We start from the raw sequence: 18,398 nt of genomic DNA, 5'->3' as shown, positions 1-18,398 counted from the left end.
AATCTTACTGTTGAAGGCTACCGGACTAAGTTTTGAAGCTGGATTTGAAACAGTGTGCCTGTCACGGATGTAGGATAACTTCAGATCAACTCTTCTCACCAGTTTTCTTTTGTTTCCTCTATGTACTAGAATACTTATAATTTGTCATTGATTGTTGTTGAAATAGGTCAAACTTTTAAAAATATTACTCAAAGGCTTACAGAGATAAAACTATACTTCACATCATGCGTTGACCAATTCAAACTCATACACTTGTGTTCCATATGTTGACCGATAAAAGTATAGAATTATCCCTGTCTTGAAGATTTACTCACCTAGAGTAAAGCAAGAAACAGTGCTGAAGTAAAAACCGGATAATTATTTCTTAGTCTTTCTCACATCTGCTGCAGTCAACCCTCTTCTTTTATTCTTTTCTGAAAATAGATTAGTCCCATGATCTGGTGATTGTTAACGTGAAGATTGGCAATGACAAATTTCCTTTCCCTCCCTTCCCAGTTAAGCAGTACCATCTAAGTGCGTGCTTTGGGGCCTGAAATAGGAAGTACAGACTTCCTTATTTTACAGGCAAGTACACAGACTTTCCTTGAAATGGCGTGGTCTGCTTCTTTGAAAGTGACTTTTGGAGTGCATATAGCAGTTATTTTGAAGACTTACTTGCCAAGAAAATCCTGTGGTCAATTGATTGCTGTGTCTCCAGTTCTAGGGAAGTGTGGTTTTGCTGGTTTCTGCATCAGAGGATTCTGATGCTGTGGGGGGAGGCTGGGCAGGGAGTCACCCATCAGGTTGAATCATCTTCCTCACAGACGGCTCTGGATCCAGGTAAGGGAACGGCTTCATCTGTGGGGAAAGCAAAATGGCAGAGAGTCTGCTCTCATACAAGGGCTTGTAAGTAATTCTGGGATTCCTTAGCTGTAGTGATTATTCAAGGGCTCAGCCAGCTCTTTCTGGCATTCAGGAATCTGAAAATCAATAGGAATTTAAAAGCACCTATTTTCATGCTCCTCTAAAGTAGAAGAGAGTCTCAGCTCTGTGACATACCTGAGTAGGTGAGTTTATTAAACTTTTGAGAGAGCAATGACAGATGACCAAAAGAACTTGAATTCCAGTATTAAGCAATGTGGTCCCTGGTCTTTGGATCACTCAATCTACTCTCAGTCTCAATAATAATGATAATGATAATGATAATATTAATAATAATAATTTAATTTGTTATTATCTCTGCAATTTGCAACTTGATTGAGGAGTTACTGGAAAAGTAGCATGTTGAAGAGAAATCTGAAGGTGAATGAATACAGAAATTCAAGCCCTGTAGCTCCCAGGAGCTATGTAGTTGGAGATCATATTTTTAAGGAAAGGTAGAAAAACAGAACACCATTGCAATTCATTAGGAGGGCTTTGAGCACGAAGAGCAGAAGGATGAATGAATTTGAAAGCTGAGTTCTCTTCAGATTAGGATTGTTTCTTGTTGCTACTCAACTGAAAGACTCTCTGCACGTCCTTGGAAATGTGCATTTACTTCTTAATTCTTTGCTCATATTGTAAGCTCAGACAATACGAAAACACGGATTTCATCCTACAATAAGCACTTGGTAGAAGTTCTTCCTGAACGTCACTCCAACACGAAACCTAAAGAAGTTCCCTAATTCAGTTTTACTTCTCTTTGTGTGAAATGGAAACAAGAAGCCTCACCATAAACAGAGCAAGAGAGTAGCCAGTGAGAAATGAAAACAATTGTCTTCTGAATTAGGATCAAACTTGTGCGCAAAGTACTGTATGAACATGAGAGAGATTTTCATCCTTCTGCTGAATCTGTATTTGGTCTTCGGTGTCCAAGATATTCGAGGTGAGTTTCAAATTTATGCTTTCTTTTATCTTTCCATTATTGCCTTTCCTTTTTTATCTATCTCCTTTCAGCTAATGCTCTTCCTCATTTTGTGCTTGCTTTTTCGCTTTTTTCTGACACCATCTTCTATACTGTAGGAGAACGGACATCTTGGTCAAAACCAGTGTGTAGCAGATGCATGTGCAGACAAATCACTTGTAGGCTGGTGGAATGGACAGGTGAAATACTGGAAAAATAGATGAGATGAACAAGTTAACTGGTCAATCAGTGAACAGGAAGGAGGAATAGAGCCTGAAAGTGAAAACACACGAAAACAAAGGGCTGAGTGTGTGATGCAGGTAGTGTACAGGAGCAGAGACAGTGTACAGGACAGACACAAGATGGGGAGGGGTGTGGGGGGGCTACCAACAGCCCCTTAGCCAAATCGATAGCAGTTCTTGTCAAGAAAAATTTAGAGAGCACACTCATGTTTGCATGCTGACACCTCTGTCATCTGAAGGTCATATCCCAATAGTGCACCACAGATATTACCTTCAGAGAAAATAAAGAAGGAGAAGAAAGCAACTTGCTTCATAGTGCATGTACCAGAGGAGGCATCTATTTCTCCACTTCACAGTTGTGAGGTTAGGAAAAAAAAGTTATCCCTGGTAAGAGGTGTGGCCATTTCTGGATCATAAATCTAGTTCCAACAAATTAGCCTGGGCATTCTTCTGAGTCATAGCAAGATTATTCTCAGAGTATCTCACTTTTAAATACACCTTTCTAGTGTCATAACCTCTGCTAGGGGGTTAGTGGCAAAGAAGTCCCATGCAGGAACACACAACGATTAAATGATTACCATATGCCTGCTGACCGTGGCATCTACTAATTCCTGGAAGCACTCAGTGATTGAAAAATTATACCTCGGATAGAATTAAGTACCTTGCAGGCACAGAGGTCTCACTTCATTGTTGTTACTTGTAGCTTGGGTTGGACACTTGCCTATTGTAGAGATGTGCAGAATGGCCACAATTCTGTACGTATTTTCACCAAGAATCATTTTCTGGTGCCATGAGGAGAGTACTGTTATCAGTGCCTTCCCCATTCTTCTGGCAGAATCTGTCACTATTTACATTTGCAATCACTGCAGGTTTTGTTTTTTTTTTTCCCTGAATTCCTTTCTCAGAGAGCATCCCTATGAAGAGCTTGAGCTGCTACAATGACTACAACTCACAGGTGACCTGCACATGGATGGAGCATTCTGAGGCTCATGCCCTCGTTGGTATGACTCTTTACCAAAGGGATAATATTATAATGTGAGTACCTGAAATGTGCTGTGCTGCATAAAAGTCCAAAGGGAAATTTGCCACAATCACAGGGACCTGCAGTCAGGTTTTCAGAAGGCATGGCCACCTCCTTCTGTCATCGGGTTAAAGTAAAGGTTGTGCCAGCCTCTGAGGCCTCTTCTAGGAAGAAAGGAATGAATAAGGTGCCCTAATGGAGTTATTTTTATCACCTTTACAATTGTTTTCCCATAATTTCATTGTGGGATCATAGATACGAAGCACGATGGGGCATATAGGTTACTATTAGTGGGGTGAAGAAGACGATATTAGTACAAGTGTGAACCTGAATATTGTTTATGAACCTAAAAGGGGGGAGAAATTACCCCCTTATTTCACGTGTTTAGGAGCATCACTGAGTGTGATTTTGATCACTTCTGAGGAACATGTATAAACTGTGTGTTTGTGAGATAGAGAAGGCTGTTAAGTTCATCTGTGCTATCAGTTTTCCTCCCAGAGATACTGGTCTGTTTCTGACAGTATCTCTCTGTTACACGTTTCCTTATGAAAAGGGAACTGAATCACCAAACTGGATCGATTGTGAGGATAAGAAAGGAATAGTCAGGGGAGAGAGGAAAACAAAGACAAAAAGCTGAGAAGAAAATGAATTAGAGTCTGGGGATACAGGAAGGAAAGGAAAGAGAAAGAACTCTTGATTTTATTCTAAATAAGAGAGAATTAATAGACCTAAAAGCAGGTGAAATCAGTGGAAGGTCTTTTGAACAGAAACTTGAAGCTAATGCTTCTGGGAAAAGAGGGTATAAAATTACTTGGACCTTTGGAAGATTCTCTGAAACATCTTTACATGATGGAGTGTGTGGATCACAGAGGAAACATGATAGAAGTGAACTAATCAGACAAGCAAGTATGAAGTGTGGACAGTCATGCAGATGAAATGAAAGTGGCCAATGGTTAAACTAGCTCATCTCATAGATGAAGAATAGTTGACTAAATCCCAATCTATAAGGTAATTCTAGTGAACAGACAGAAATATCTTCAGGACTTCACAACCCTTTGACTGACTCTTTTGTTTAAGGGTATGCACGTGTATCGTCAACGCCAGCCATCTTTAAGAATATCCCTGTTTTCCTTGCTAATACAAAACTTTAAAAAATAACAATAGTGCTGAATAATGCTTGCTGACATAAAGTTGGCCAGGAGACTCCATCCTATCCTGGAAGACAGTATTTGGCCTTAGATATTCGCAACTTAATATTCCTCATCTGAACTGGAACAATGTAATATACTGGGTATGAAACCATAAACACAAACAAAATTCCTGAGGGTACAAAAAGAAGCAACACATGTTTCCAGCAGATCAGGCTACTGCAGGCACACAAAGCTTATCCTCTCCTGTCTAATTTAAAATATTTTTTTAATTTTCATGATGGTCCTTGGCCTGGAGAAAGGCTATCATCTGAAAGGATGATTAACATTCTGAATAAAATCTTCAATGAATGCATAAGGTCCCTTGACAGAACAGAACTACTAAGTACATAGACGTACATTTTGGTAGGAGAATTATTTTTAAGTGTCTTTCTGTGACTGCAAAATTAATGTCTTCAAGAAGCTAAGGATCATCAGAAACTAGCTTTTACTTTGAGTAAAAGGTATATTTCCATGACATTATTTTTCATCATATCATTTCTCAAATTAAAAGTAAGAGATTACATAGAGTTAGGCTAAAAACTAATGAAAATAGGCTGGTAGCAAAATATACTGCTGCATAACTTTGAAATGGGAAGGCATTTGACAAAAATCCTGGTGTAAAAAACGTTTGTCCTATTAACTGAGGCAAAACAGGACTAATAGGTACGGGGAGGATATAAGTGCCTAAGGGAATTACAACAACAGAATGGGATGGAATTGGTTTCAGGCATATAATTTTGCATTAACTATAGGGCTCCAAATCAGACCTTTATAGATCACTTTCTGTATAACAGGGAGAACAAGGAGATGTTTTGCAAACGCCAGACAGAAAACGACTTACATGAGGCTCCAGACTCCTATGTGCACTGGATTTGTCTCAACACTACAGACAATTTTGGAATAGGAGTAGATGATATTTACAGCTTCAGACCTGATAAGATGCTTCAAGCAGAAATAAATGTTGACCTTTTCCAAAATGGTAAGGATTAAATACAAAATATCATTTTCCAATTAATATTAGGTATCTCTGAGAATGTATTTGCTGTTCAGTCAGGAAATGAATTCCACTTCTATTCTGAAAATTGCCAAAGAGTATGACATTGAGAGGATGGGGCAGGGAGGGGAGAGGCCAAGTTTCTGGGAGCAGCTGGACCTGTAAGAGGGAATCAAGCAGGAGCTACTTCGTGTGGCAGGGATAAACTAATCTGGAAATGGGGAAATTTACCTAGGCTTTTTCTCGTCCTTTTCATGTCCCTGTCCTCTCATTGGTTGTACCTTCACCTTCCAGTTCAGACCCTCCCACCTCAAAACCTCTCAGTCAGCTTGATGACATCAGGAGACTTCTTGCTGACCTGGAAAGCAGCTGATGGAAGCCAAGGGCTGGGCAATGCCCTGGAGCACGAAGTCACTTACAAGAGGGACTGGGAGTCCTGGGAGGTAAGAGCGGAGGAGCTGGGCTGCCCTGGTGTGGACTGCACCCTTGTGGCCGGCTGGGAGCTTGTGGAACAAGCTGAGCAAATGAATGACCTTCCCCTTCTTAGGCACTGTAAGGAGATGCAACACATGTTGTTTCAGGTCAGGAGGAAGGGGCTCTCTTTCTGCTTGCAAGTGACTTGCCCAGTGAAATACCATTTATCCTGAACTGAATGCAAAGATCTGTCCTTCACTGAAAAAAAAAAAAGCGCCCTGCACTTGATTTTGAGTTGGAATTGATTTTGCCCTGAATCCCTCCCAAATGGAATTAAAGCATGTTCAAACAGGAGCCTGTGTGTTCATGTGGGAAACCAGCAAAATACATTTGAAGCTGCCTCCCCTTCCAGGAGGATAGGTTATGGCTTTTTTTTTTTTTTTCCCAGTTTTTAGGACCCCATATCTTTTGCCCTGTTGTTTCCCTAGATCTGCCTGTTGTGTACCTGTCAGCTTGATCTTTAGTTTTTAAGAGAAGTATCTTGTCCAGATTCCCACAAAGTTCTGCACTGAACAGTGTTGTGAACTTGTATAGCTGGAGCTGAAGACAACCAGGGCTCTGCAAGCTGCAGGAGCCGGCCCAGCTGCTGGAGTATATTTTACCCAACAGTGCCTGTACCTCACCCTGCCTGCACTGTGTTGGCTCACTGAAGACCCTCTAGTATGTGAGCAAGGAACACTGCATGGCAGCGTGTACATGTACCGTCTCATGCATGGGACTGCTGGGAGATGCAGCCTGGCAGTCACCTCCTCTCACTTTTTCCCTGTCTTCTACCCCTCTTCTCTATTCCCCAACTACCCAATTTCCTCCCTCCTTTCCCCCAACAACAGAAAGCTGCCTCACTTTTGCTCTCCAACACCACACGTTGCCACCTCAGCTGCAAGGACCTTGTCCCAGGGAGCAGCTATGTCGCCCGTGTGCGAGCCAGACCGGGGCGATCCAGTGGCTTTTCTGGGCAGTTCAGTGAGTGGAGCACAGAGGTGTCATGGGAGACCCCTGAAGGTAGCGTGGGACAGAGCGGGGATGTGCAGGGGTGAAACTCTGGCTGGGACGCCAGACCTTTCCTGTGACTTAGCTCACTCTCATCTTCTCTGAAGGTGGTCTTCAGCCCAGGAACCTTCGCTGCCTCTTCAATGGTGCAGATCGTCTGACATGCAGCTGGGAAGTGAAGAAAGCGATCATCACCTCTGTCATCTTTGGCTTGTTCTTCAGGGCCACTCCAGCATCAGCGTGCGTTCTCTGTCCATGGCAGCATGCCTGTGACTCTCCCATGCTTGGTTTCATTCCCCCTGATCTCAGCTCAACCTCTTTTTCTTCTCTCAGGGAAGAGGAGTGTTCTCCTGTGCAGGAGAAGTCTTTGCCTCATGTCCCATATGTGGTCCAGAGCTGTGAGATCCCTGTCAGCAACTCCAGCAATCAGAACCAGTACCATGTGTCTGTCCAGGTCAAGACAGAAGAGAAGCTGATTGAAGCCTACAAGAACAGTGAGTTGCTGTGTTGTCTTGTTTCTCCTGGTTGTTTCCTGGAGAGACACCTGGCTGTGCAATTAGGGCTGAGGGCAGTGGTGCTGAGGAGAAGTGGACGGCAAGATGAAGTGAGCTGGACTGATGAAGAAAGGAACTGGACCTTGTCTCAGGTCAGAGGCCTGGGTTTGTAGGTGTGGAGATCCTCAGTGGCATTTGCTGCTCTGAGGAAGGTGGCAGCAGTGGACGCTGCTTTGCAGAAATTCTGGTTGTGACCCAGAGCTTCCTGGTGAGTGGTTGTCACCCTGATGACTTCTCTATGATTGACCTTCATGGGTACCACAGGTTTCAGGGAGCTGTGGTGACAGGGATTGTGGGGAGTGTGTCACTATATGATTTCTCAAGAAGCCAGTGACACATTGTGAGGTTGTGCAGTGACTGCTGGAGCACTGGATGGGTCAGGACTCATCTGCTGAGTGAGGTGTACCAGGTGGATCATATCTGCCTGCATGTATCTGGAGGTACAACTTGTCACAGACTAACACCGGGAGAGCTCCTGCAGTGATTGAAAATACCAGTACAGATGTTTCAAATATTACTTTCCTGCTTTTCTGTACACAGGGAGTGCTGTCAATATTAATGGGTATGGATTTTCTGTTATTTCATGTCTCTATTCCTTTATTGTTTTCGACAAGAAAATGAAGATGTGGGAATTTAATAATTGTTAAAAAGCTGAGACTTCTTCCATTGCATAAAACAACATTGTTCTCGGTCTCTGCAAACTATTAATAGTCACAGTGGTGAAAGGAAGTGCTGGACCAGTGTGTTGATGAACAGTCTGAGACATTCTTGTGTGTTCCAGTTAAGGTGATGCCACCTACCAATGTGTCCGTAACAGTGACAGAGAACCAAGAGTATGAACTGAGGTGGATAAAACACACTTTGGGATATGGCTTCATAAAACAGAGATATGAAGTCAAATACTGGAAAAACAACCAATATGAGAAGGTGAGCCTTAGAAAGTACAGGAGTCCTGGATTTCTCTTTGTTGGCCAAATGGGTAAGACAGTTCCTCTCATCTCTGTCATTTGTGCTTCTGTCTTCTCTCCAGACTCTCCAGACGTTAAATATCAGCAACGATGAACCTCCTTTCACCTTCACCCCACAGATGCTGGCATCATCTACAGAATATAGGGGGAAAATGCGTGCAAGAGTGAATACGCCTGTGGATTATGAGGGACCTTGGAGTGAATGGAGTGAGGAGTTCACCTGGAAGACTGAAAATGGTACTGCTCATGTAGGCTACTTCTGTAAGGTTTTGTGGACTGTTAATGGTTCAAGTGCCTCTATAGAAAAATACATTCTCTCAGCCATGAGCTAGTTGGGGTCACTTCACAATGTAGTTGTCCTGTCTGCATCCTTGCAGTACAGCAACAATGCTAATGAGGGAGCTGAGCAGAAATGACTTCAAACTTCTTCCCTCTGTCCCTTCACAAGGTGTGTGCAACCAACCATAAGGGTTTCCACATGAAGAATCAAGCAAAAATCCTGTCCCAAAGATCATCCTTGTTTCCTAATGCCAGTAGTGCATTGTGCTCTCGGTGACTGAAGAGCCCGAAACTGCAAGAAGACACAATATAATCCATCAGACTTTTAAATTTGCACAGTGACTATAGGGTGGTGTAAAACACACAGTAGAGTCTACTGGAGATCAAGCTTTTATGTGTGTTTGCTGTTTCTGGACTTAGGGGCAGAATGTCTGCTATCATGTGGTCTTCTGACCAAAGTAATGTGATCTTGCATGATTTGTCCTGAGGAAGCGTGTAGTGGTAAGACAGTGGCTTAGGCAATTCCGTTGAGTGTACTCAGGAAGAACTTGGAATCTTGTTGATGATCAGCTGTGGTCACCAGCAGATGAAGCTCTTTCTTAGAAAATCCCTGAAATCACCATCTCTTCAGAACTGTACAGACTAAGGCAGAGCTCAGATGCCTGAAGATGTGTGTTATTCATGGTGGAGTGAGGTACCTAACCATCTTTTTATTAGCATCATTTCTTTACTCTGTTGCCAGTAAAAAACCAACCAACCAAACAAACAAAAACAAACAAACAAACAAACAAAAACCAACCAACCAAACAAACAAAAAACCAAAAAGAATCAGTACAGGAAACAACTTGTTTGGTCAGGAAGCTGTTCAGGCCACTTTTAGTCTCTTACACCCCGGTGGGTGTCACAACAATTTGAAGGCCTCATAATCAATCCTGTCCCTTGACCACCTGCATTGCCCTCATCTGCTTGCATGTGACCAGAGTGAAAAACACATTGTGGGAAGCAGCCACTCTGCAGGTGGTTTCTTATTTCTCTTTCCTCTGTTTCAGTCCTGCCACCAGTGGTTCTCCCAGTGATGCTCCCAGTTCTCATCATCACTTTGCTAATCATTGCTTATTGCAGCTACAGGTATTTCCTCAGGTAGGTTTGCATTGTGAGCAGATTTAGGAGGGTTTTGGCCATTTGTGTGGCATAAAGTCCTAGGCACTTCTTGTCCCCATGAGAGGTTGGTCTTTGTGGAGATGAGCTGTAGTGTGTGACGGTCAGCCCTGTGCATGTCTGCGAGTCGGGTGGTGGTGTGCCAGGGCCTTGGTGGTGCCTCACACTGCAGAGCAGTGCAGCGTACGGGGTGCAGTCTTGTCTGGTTGCAGCCACATTGAGAAGTGAATCTTGAAAACTCTGTGTTGTTGTTTCAGGAAGAAGCAAATGTGGGAGGAAAAGATTCCAAACCCCAGCAAGAGTCTCCTGATCCAGAGCTACCTGGAGGTGAGAGGGCACTGTACCTTGAAGGGTTCATTATTTCTGTCTTTTTCAGGACTTGAAATAATCTTAAGAGCATTTCTTGACCTCTAGTCCACAATGAACAGATATCATCATTAGTCTATGCCTAATATTTCAGAAAAGTTCTGGTAATACCTAACATAACTGTGTTCTTATTTTGATACTAGTATACTTCTTCGTATTGTGCTTGTCAGCATTGCTGTGATTTAAAATCCAGCTAGAAAATATTCAGTACTTCAGAATTTTAAGACTGAAATAATCTAGTGCCATTTGCAACGTTCATCAGCTGGTGCTTTTGTTTGTCTCCATATAGTAATCAACACTAATTCATAGCTTTTTAGAATGTGATGGTAGCCCTAGTAGAGACACTTTTATTTTAAGGAACTGGATTTTCTGGAATAAAGGTTACCACATGCTTGTCTGTTAGCAGGACAATAATTCTGTATTGGAAATAGAGCAACACAGTTAGATAGCATTTGGTCAAAGTTATGTAAATAGAACATCCTTCCTTCCTCCCTTCCAGAAAAACCCAACATCTGGATATGTGGTATGTACATCTCTAGATTTTAGTGGTAAAAGTCTTATAGTCTTGCAAGAATAGCTAATTCAATAACACGCCCAGCCCAACATACACATACACACAGAAACATACTTTTGTATAACAGTTGATTCTATTCTGTGTTCACGAGGGATGGCTCACTATAAGTTTAGATTTGTGGCAATCCAATTAGTATAATTTACAACATGGCCTTTGTGTGAAGCGAATAAGCACTTACAGTAATTTTACCATGAACTGAGGTTAGACTAACAGGCTTGTAGTTTCCTGGGTGTTCCCTCACTCCCTTCTCCCAAGTTAGAATGACACTGGCAAGCTTCCAGTCTGCAGGGACCTTTGCACACTCCCAAGACTTTTGGTAGATGATTGAGAAGTGTCCTGCTGTAACGTCCACTAGCTACTTCAGTACTCTGGGGTGAATCCCATCAGTCCCCATGAACTTGTGAACACTCAGCTGATACAGCAGGTCCCTTGCAATTTCAGTGCCCACAAATGGAAAACCGTTGTTCCCACACTCACAGTCCTCTGATTCGGGGGACTGGGCAGTCCAACCTCTATTAGTATTATTAAAGACTGAGGCAAAAAATCATCAAATGCCTCTGCTTTTTCTTCATCCCTGTTAGTCTATTAGACTATGATCAACACGTATTGGTCCAGTGTTTTCTTTAGACTTCTTCTTGTTTAACGTACTTAAAAAAGCCCTTCTTGTTGTCTGGTACAATACTGGCAAGCCTCAACCTAATTGAGCTTTAGCCTTTCATGTCTTCTCCCTGCATATATGAACCACGGCTCTGTAATCTTCCTGTGAAGCCTCACCTTGCTTCCAGAGATAGTACAGTTTCCTTTTCATCTTGAGCTCCACAGGGAGTTCCCTATTCAACCAAGCTGGTCTTCTTTCCCGCTTGTTTGACTTATGCCACAATGGTACTGCCTGCTCCTGTGCTTATGAAAGGTAGTTCTGAAAAACTGACCAGCACTCATGGACTCCCAAACCCTCAAAAGCAGATTCCCAGGGGACACTACTGAGTAACACCCTGAATAACTTAAAGCTTGCTTTCTTGATATCCAATGTAGCAACTCTTTCACTCATTACTCTGAAAATTTAAAACTCAACCATTTTGTGATCACTGTGGCCAAGATAACCATCTACTATCACATATTCAATGAGTCCTCAATTCACGAAGGGGGCATCTTTCCTAGCCGGCTCACTGAGTACTTGTAGTTAGGTCAGTGGAGGGCAATAGGAGTTTGAAATAACCATCTTCCGGAGAATAGAACACACCTTCTAGTCATTTGTGAAGTTGTATCCCTGTTGCTAGTTGCTGTAGTCTCTCCTATTTTTTCTCTTTGTCCATGGGTAATTGTTGCAGTTAAACCCCAGCAAGCAACTAAGCATCACCCAGCTGCTTGCTCATTCCACCAGCGGTGGGATGGAGGATGGAATTGTAAGGGCAAAACAAAACAAGGGTTTCATTCACTACTTTGCAGTAGCAGACAGGTGTTCAGCCATCTGCAGGAAAGAAGGGCTCTGTCACATGTAGCGGTTACTTGGGAAGACAAACACCATCACTTTGAACATACCTTCCTTCCTTCTTCTTCTCACAGATTTATACACTGAGCATGATGTCATATGGTACAGAATATCCCTTTGGTCAGTTGGGGTCAGCTGGCCCAGCTGTGTCTCCTCCCAGCCTCTTGTGCACTCCCCACCATCTCACTGGCAGGCCAGCATGAAAAGTCAAAAAGTCCTTGACTGCTCAGCAACAACTAAAACATTGATGTGTTATCAACATTATTATCATACTAAATCCAAAGTACAGCACTATAGTAGCTACTAGGAAGAAAATTAACTCTACCCCAGCTGAAACTAGAACAGGAATGTATCGTTCTTGGTTCTACTGCCAGTGAGACACTGCTCTCTTCTCATATCTGCCTTTTCGTTTTCAGAAAGTACATTTAGGAAACTGTCCAACAAGCAACCAACTGGACTTCAACAAATATAACGTTTCAGAGAAGATGGAGCAGGCTAGCTTCCTTCAAGTTGTGGACAGGTGAGTGAACAGCACATTATAGTGACTCTGTGGATGACTGACTCAAAGAGCTCTGTAAGTCATGGCAGGATATAATCACATGTTCTGTCATAAAAATGCCTATACAAGTTGCTTTTGAGGAAGGGATACAATTTTTTTTTTTTGCTATCTAGGTTAGCCTGTTTCCCCAAGAAAGATTTTTTCTAACCCTATGTGTAGCTACGTGTGTTTTCAACTCAGCTTGTTATATATTTATTGTTTACCAAAATAATATCTCTCACGAGCAACTTTTAACTTTCTCCCATTCAGGCAAATGAAGAGTTTGGCAGAATACCCTGAAGGGCAGGCTAAAAAGACAGATGTTTCCCCTGTTGCACTGGACCTACAGAACTCATACCATGCTTTAAATGAGTCAGAGCATGCCCCAGTTATCTGCTCAAGTCAGATTGCTGGTCATTCCTTTTCTCTTTCAAGAAGAAACAGTACTGATGCAAGTATTGCTTCCCAGATGGCAATCCCTTGCTTTGCTTTCAATGGTCCATACTTGTACAGCTCAATGATGTCCTCCCAGCCTGATATGCATCAGACCCTGCAAGTGAACCTAGCAGGACTCCGTGAGAAATCACTTTCCCTTCAGTATGTGACCCTCCCAAAGGAGGACTGTCCCCACGCTCCACAGGGGCAAGAACAGCAAGGAGCAGGTCCTTCACAGCCCTTCCCAGATCAGAAAGAAACAATGCAGCACCTGAGTGATCAGAAAGAAGTCCCATTGGCCCCACCAGCTTGTGGGCAAGACACAAACATGAGAACAGAAGAGCAGAAATCTCCAAAAGCTCTTAGCTGTATCACATCTCCTCAGCACTGCCCCTTGGAGTACATCACCACAGAGAGCCTGTTACTGCCATCAGCCAGCAACTCAACCCATCTGCCACTTGTCACTGCAGGGGAGTCACCTGGTGTCTCACAGGAGCCCCAGCTCCCCAGTGACCACTCTTACCCTGGGTTTTCTCCTGGGAAAACTGGTAGGACACCAGTTTCAGGTCAAGAACCAACCTCTTCTCCTGAATTGCACCCGGATGTGTTCAAAGACTACCTTACTGTCCCTTTAGGTCTCCATGGACTTTCAGAACCACCACAAATTTCTTTTCCTGTCTTACAGGAGGGAAATGATCTTCCTAGAAAGCAGACATTGTCAGAGAGTAACTTGGTGGTGTTAAACCCTGACAGCACTGAGCCAGTTTTCCTTTGCCAGGTTGGTGACTATTGCTTCCACAGCCTCAAGTCCAGTGTGAAGATGGATATTACTCAGGAAGACCACCAAGTCAAGAAACCTTCTGAAGGCAAGACAATGCCTGGAAAGCCTGTATCTGATGACGAATCCATCACTGGCAAGGAAAAGGATGTATCAAAAATGCAGGCTATTCAGCTTTTCAAAAACCTGAAATCAGATGATTACTTTTCCTGGCAACAATCTTTAAGGATCACAGAAATCTGTTAAATGGGCGAATATTGATGAATACCAAAGCTACAGGTAACTGAAAGAGTTTGCAACTGTCTGATGAAAATGAACCTTCAAACCTAGGAAAAAATAAACACTTTCCAGCTTCCTACCCAACATGTTGAAAGACTTGAAGTAGCTCAATATCCTTCTCAATGATCTTCACAGATCTGGCATGAAAGACAATCCAAATGTCACCCTTTGGTGGTTTTTAAACTTTTTGGCTTATTCATAATGAAGAGTTCAGCCTCCTCATGATTCTGTGACAGATTACAGTCATCTTGCAATAATACCAGATTGACTGGGGCAAAACTCCTGGCAGGAAATACAGACTTGACACCACAAAATGCTACCAGAAGAAGACAGGCTTAGAAACTTGGGAAAGAAAACTTGTATTCTTAAGAGAAATTTTGTTGAACTTCAGTATAATAGATTTTAGAGTCACCAGGGTGCTTTTATATCTCTACCATTCCACTACTGGCACGAAATAGGTATTGTCTAAGTTGAAAACCCACAAATCTAGGTGTTCCTGCTCCATCAGGGAGATTGGATTAGATGATCTTTCGAGGTCCCTTCCAATCCCTAGCATTCTATGATTCTATGAAATATTAATAGAAGGGTAAACCATTCTCAAGTATATCACAGTGTATTCTAAGGGCAAGAAGTAAACATTACTGGGATACACAAGGCAGGCTGCAGAGAACCACGGGGAGAAGATACATTACAGAAAGAAAACTCAAGGACTTGTAAGGTGCAATGAGAGGAAGGGAGTGTGGATGGTAACAGAAAATGACAGGCAAGAAATGCTGTGAATGTGCACAAGCTCGCATCTGCTGAGGTTTTTCTAAGTGTTCAAGCACTATATATGTTCATTGGCTGTTTTCTGCATTGTAATTATTAATTTTTTTTTCTGAGCAATAAGCTTTTTTGAGAAAAAGGAGCCGTTTTTTCCCAGTTCTGTTGTAAAGAAAGAGCTTCAAAGTGAAAGTATCTGTTCAGAGCTGCCACTCTGTGATCAGGAAAAGGCATCAGTTTCAGATGGGAACGTGGGCTTGCATTCCAAAAAAACACATTTATTTTTTCAAATATAAGCCTTGTACTAATAAAAATATTATTTCTTCCTATAAATCTTTCTTTTCATATGGTAAGAGCATTATGGTTACAATAACATTACTATTAGCTCATCTGATCAGGCCTTGAAAAATTCTGTAGGTTCAGCTATGTCACCTGTGAGTTAGGATGTTTTCTCCTGACTTTGCTATATTATTTGACAGAGATAATGGGAAGCGGTTTTGTGTTTGTGCCAGCTGATTCCTCCTAATGGGTTAATGGGACAGTGCTGATTCAGAAACTACAGTGAAATGCATCATATTTTTTTCAGAATTTAAATCTTTATAAATACGATTGAAAATCTGAAAGGCGCACAAATTCAGTTTGGTGTTCTTGACAGCAAAAGGCAGGCAGTTGCAGCCTCTGATAGAGAATACTGAGGAACACTTTGAGGGATTTTCAATTTACTTCGTTCCTCCTGGATTTTTTTGTTAGCCTCTTCTTTAACCTTTTATGAGTAGCACACACAATTTCTTCCAGATTGTATGATTGTGCTCTATCTAGTCATTTGCTAAAAGTAGATGTTCAAATTCTTATGCAAATTTGGTATCTGGATTTCCATCTTAGATATATGCCACCTTGCTTGGCCTTGAATTGCTATGGGTTTAATTGCAAGAAAATAGTGAGTGGTAGAGCTTTTGCTCAGCTGAGTTGCTTTTGGGTGAAGCCCATTTGCATTGTCATCAGTACTCTAAGAGCTGTCTATTGCTCCTGTCCTTCTGCATTTGTTTGAGAATTTGCAAAGGCTGTTTTTGGAGATAGCATTTGTAGGTAGAAGAACACTGGATATGATCCCACAGAGCAGATATTATGACCTGAAGATCACTTCAGAAACCTGGAACTTGCAGAGTAACATGCAAGTGTCAGGCTAGGGGAGTTGACAGTGGTTTTCTTTTGCAACTCTAACAACTGTTTTAGGGCAGAGTGAGTTTCTGCTGCAGGGACTTCATCAATATCCACTTAAGCATCATTAAATAAAATATGTAATGAACAATGGAAGCAGAGGTCACAGCCTACAGCTCTGCTGTGCCAGAGGAATCCACTTCTTACTGGGTTACAGAATCAAACCTTCCATAAACTTTGGCTGTTGCTGATCCTATAAATCTTCCATTCCCTTCTACATGAGATCCAGCTGCAGTGGGGGGTGGTAAAAAGCATTTTACAACCCTGTAGCCTGTCGAGTCGAGACTTAGGAACTGTCGTGAGTTCCATGTCTTCAACTTCCTGATGATCAGCTTGAGCCACAAAGTTACTGTGCAAAAGGAGGTGGCTGCTACCTTATCCCTGTGCTACGTATTGATATGTAGGAGAGGCATCATCTTTCTGATGATTCAGGAGCTTATGACATGCTCTTCTCTGTGGGGCTTCCTACTAAGTAGTTTCAGCCCCTCAGCCTGTATATCTGAGTGATGATTCACCAATGTTTCCTAGGTAGTCAAAAAGGAGAGGTAGGCGACTCAATTAGTACTGGTAATTGTATTTTACAAATCTCTATTTACACTGAATATGTAGTTATGAGATCTCTGCAACCCTTTCCTTACTGTATGCTCAAAAATCAAAGATTCTGCCTGTGTTTTAACAGCAAGCAATTTTCATTGCTCCGAGGTAAATCAGTTTATTATTCCCTTATCATAATCTTCCTCAGCCAGAAATATATTACCTGAATTTGCATGAGATAAGGGTAGCAAGTATATTGTGATCTCAATAGTTCTAATAAAGATCCATGCTGAACTAGTTTGTTATTCTGTTTCTGCTAGCCTGGGGATGTCTTTTATGTAAGGAAGGAAAATGAGGCTGAATGGTTTGCCAGAAAAGGAAAACCCTCCAAGGTCTCAGGGAACAATAGCTGGAGAATTTCTTAGAATCCTGTATGCCTGCAGGATAAGGGAAAACAAACCCAACCCATCCTGCCAGTCCCCATGTAGTGTTTTGTTCATTCAGTTAAACACATTTGTACACACAATGTAATTCCCATACAACTCCCTCTGCTCTCACTACAGAGCTGGAATTTCCGTGAAAAGAAACCTCACATGGCATCTTCTGTACATGGGGAACAAGTTACACAAGGACTTCTTGCCTCTTTTGGCCCTTTTTATGTCCTTACAAGTGGCTGCCAGGATTCTGTATGCTTCAGCCTTGATCCTAATAATTCCTCATACTACCTGATGGATGTTTCACCATGGTGTTAGGTGGGTAGACCCAGACTGCAAACTTACTCAACATGAGCCAGCTTTAGGTCAAAAGATTTGTAGATTAATTGTGTGCTTTCCAGATTTTTGGTAGAGGAGCATATTGTCCTTGTTGTTGAAGGCTAACTTGTTTGTCCAGAAAAGGAAATGTAAAACAATTGGATGTTTTACATTTTACATTTACATTTTTCTATTGTCCTTTAAAAAATTTTCCAGCTCCTTGTTCACACTGTGCATATACATTGCACACTTTTGAGATGAGTATTTTTGCACCTCCTGGAGCCTTGTAGTGTACTTCTAATCTGTTAGTCCTTCTGCTGTATTCAGAAATACATGGGATGTTTACACACATTTTTAGTTTGTTTTATTCACTGCAGATTGATGGATTCAGGATGCTGTTTCAGCGCCTAAAGACACTATTTTCTCCCCTTCTACTTGCAGCAGAGACTGTAATACAGAAAGGTAAGACTAAAACACTGGCTATAAGCAGTCATTCATTCCATCTTGCCCACTATTGTGTCTCTGCCAATATTTACACTAGATAATGAAAGCCAGGCTGTAGTAAACATGGAGAAATACACAGTAGATAATTAAATCCTTAGGTAATCTATTTACATGGTATCTGTTCCAGAGCCTACATGAGTTGGAGGTGACATCTAAGCTGTTGCAGCTAACGTGTACTTAGCTCTAGCCTTTAGAAATTTAACTGATCCCTTTCTAAAACCACTTAACTTTTGACTTCCTTGTGTCTGATACTAAAGCATTAATAAATTTGTTTATAAATAAAAAAAAAAATTTAAAAAGCACCCATATTTTCCTGGACTCATTTTGTGCTAGTTGCATGGTAAGTTAATCCTTCATTCTTGTTCTAGAAGGATTGATAAACCATCATTCCTTATTCACTGTCTCCTGTTTGATGAGATGAGATGAGATGATACAAAC

At 41.9% G+C, this 18,398-nt stretch overlaps 1 protein-coding gene across 4 annotated transcripts; it reads left to right on the top strand.

Annotated features, from left to right (window-relative positions):
• The first annotated feature begins 577 nt into the window (after positions 1-577).
• On the top strand, positions 578-18,262 carry LOC136112638 (cytokine receptor common subunit beta-like). 4 transcript variants are annotated; one of them, XM_065857455.2, is made up of 14 exons: positions 578-819; positions 1,544-1,843; positions 3,009-3,138; positions 5,109-5,293; positions 5,603-5,751; positions 6,613-6,784; positions 6,880-7,012; positions 7,106-7,266; positions 8,108-8,253; positions 8,357-8,531; positions 9,623-9,713; positions 9,989-10,058; positions 12,577-12,680; positions 12,969-18,262. In XM_065857455.2, the coding sequence occupies exons 2-14, from the start codon at positions 1,774-1,776 to the stop codon at positions 14,155-14,157; spliced, it is 2,775 nt and encodes a 924-aa protein (XP_065713527.1). In that variant the 5' UTR covers positions 578-819; positions 1,544-1,773; the 3' UTR covers positions 14,158-18,262. The 4 variants fall into 4 exon arrangements, with proteins under 4 accessions (XP_065713527.1, XP_065713524.1, XP_065713515.1 ...); XM_065857452.2 differs by having other exon boundaries at positions 1,681-1,843; positions 6,880-7,266; XM_065857443.2 differs by having other exon boundaries at positions 1,549-1,843; positions 6,880-7,266.
• Positions 18,263-18,398: the final 136 nt, after the last annotated feature.

This window comes from Patagioenas fasciata, chromosome 1 (genome assembly GCF_037038585.1).
Source record: "Patagioenas fasciata isolate bPatFas1 chromosome 1, bPatFas1.hap1, whole genome shotgun sequence".
Classification (NCBI taxonomy): domain Eukaryota; kingdom Metazoa; phylum Chordata; class Aves; order Columbiformes; family Columbidae; genus Patagioenas; species Patagioenas fasciata.
This window is presented reverse-complemented; position numbering and strand designations above follow the sequence as displayed.

Excerpts from the sequence above, each read along its gene's own strand:
- LOC136112638 (XM_065857452.2), top strand. The coding sequence starts at position 1,774 with ATGAACATGAGAGAGATTTTCATCCTTCTGCTGAATCTGTATTTGGTC. Across the intron at positions 3,139-5,108 it reads CAAAGGGATAATATTATAAT|GGAGAACAAGGAGATGTTTT; the intron begins GTGAGTACCTGA and ends TCTGTATAACAG. Across the intron at positions 8,254-8,356 it reads AAAACAACCAATATGAGAAG|ACTCTCCAGACGTTAAATAT; the intron begins GTGAGCCTTAGA and ends TCTTCTCTCCAG.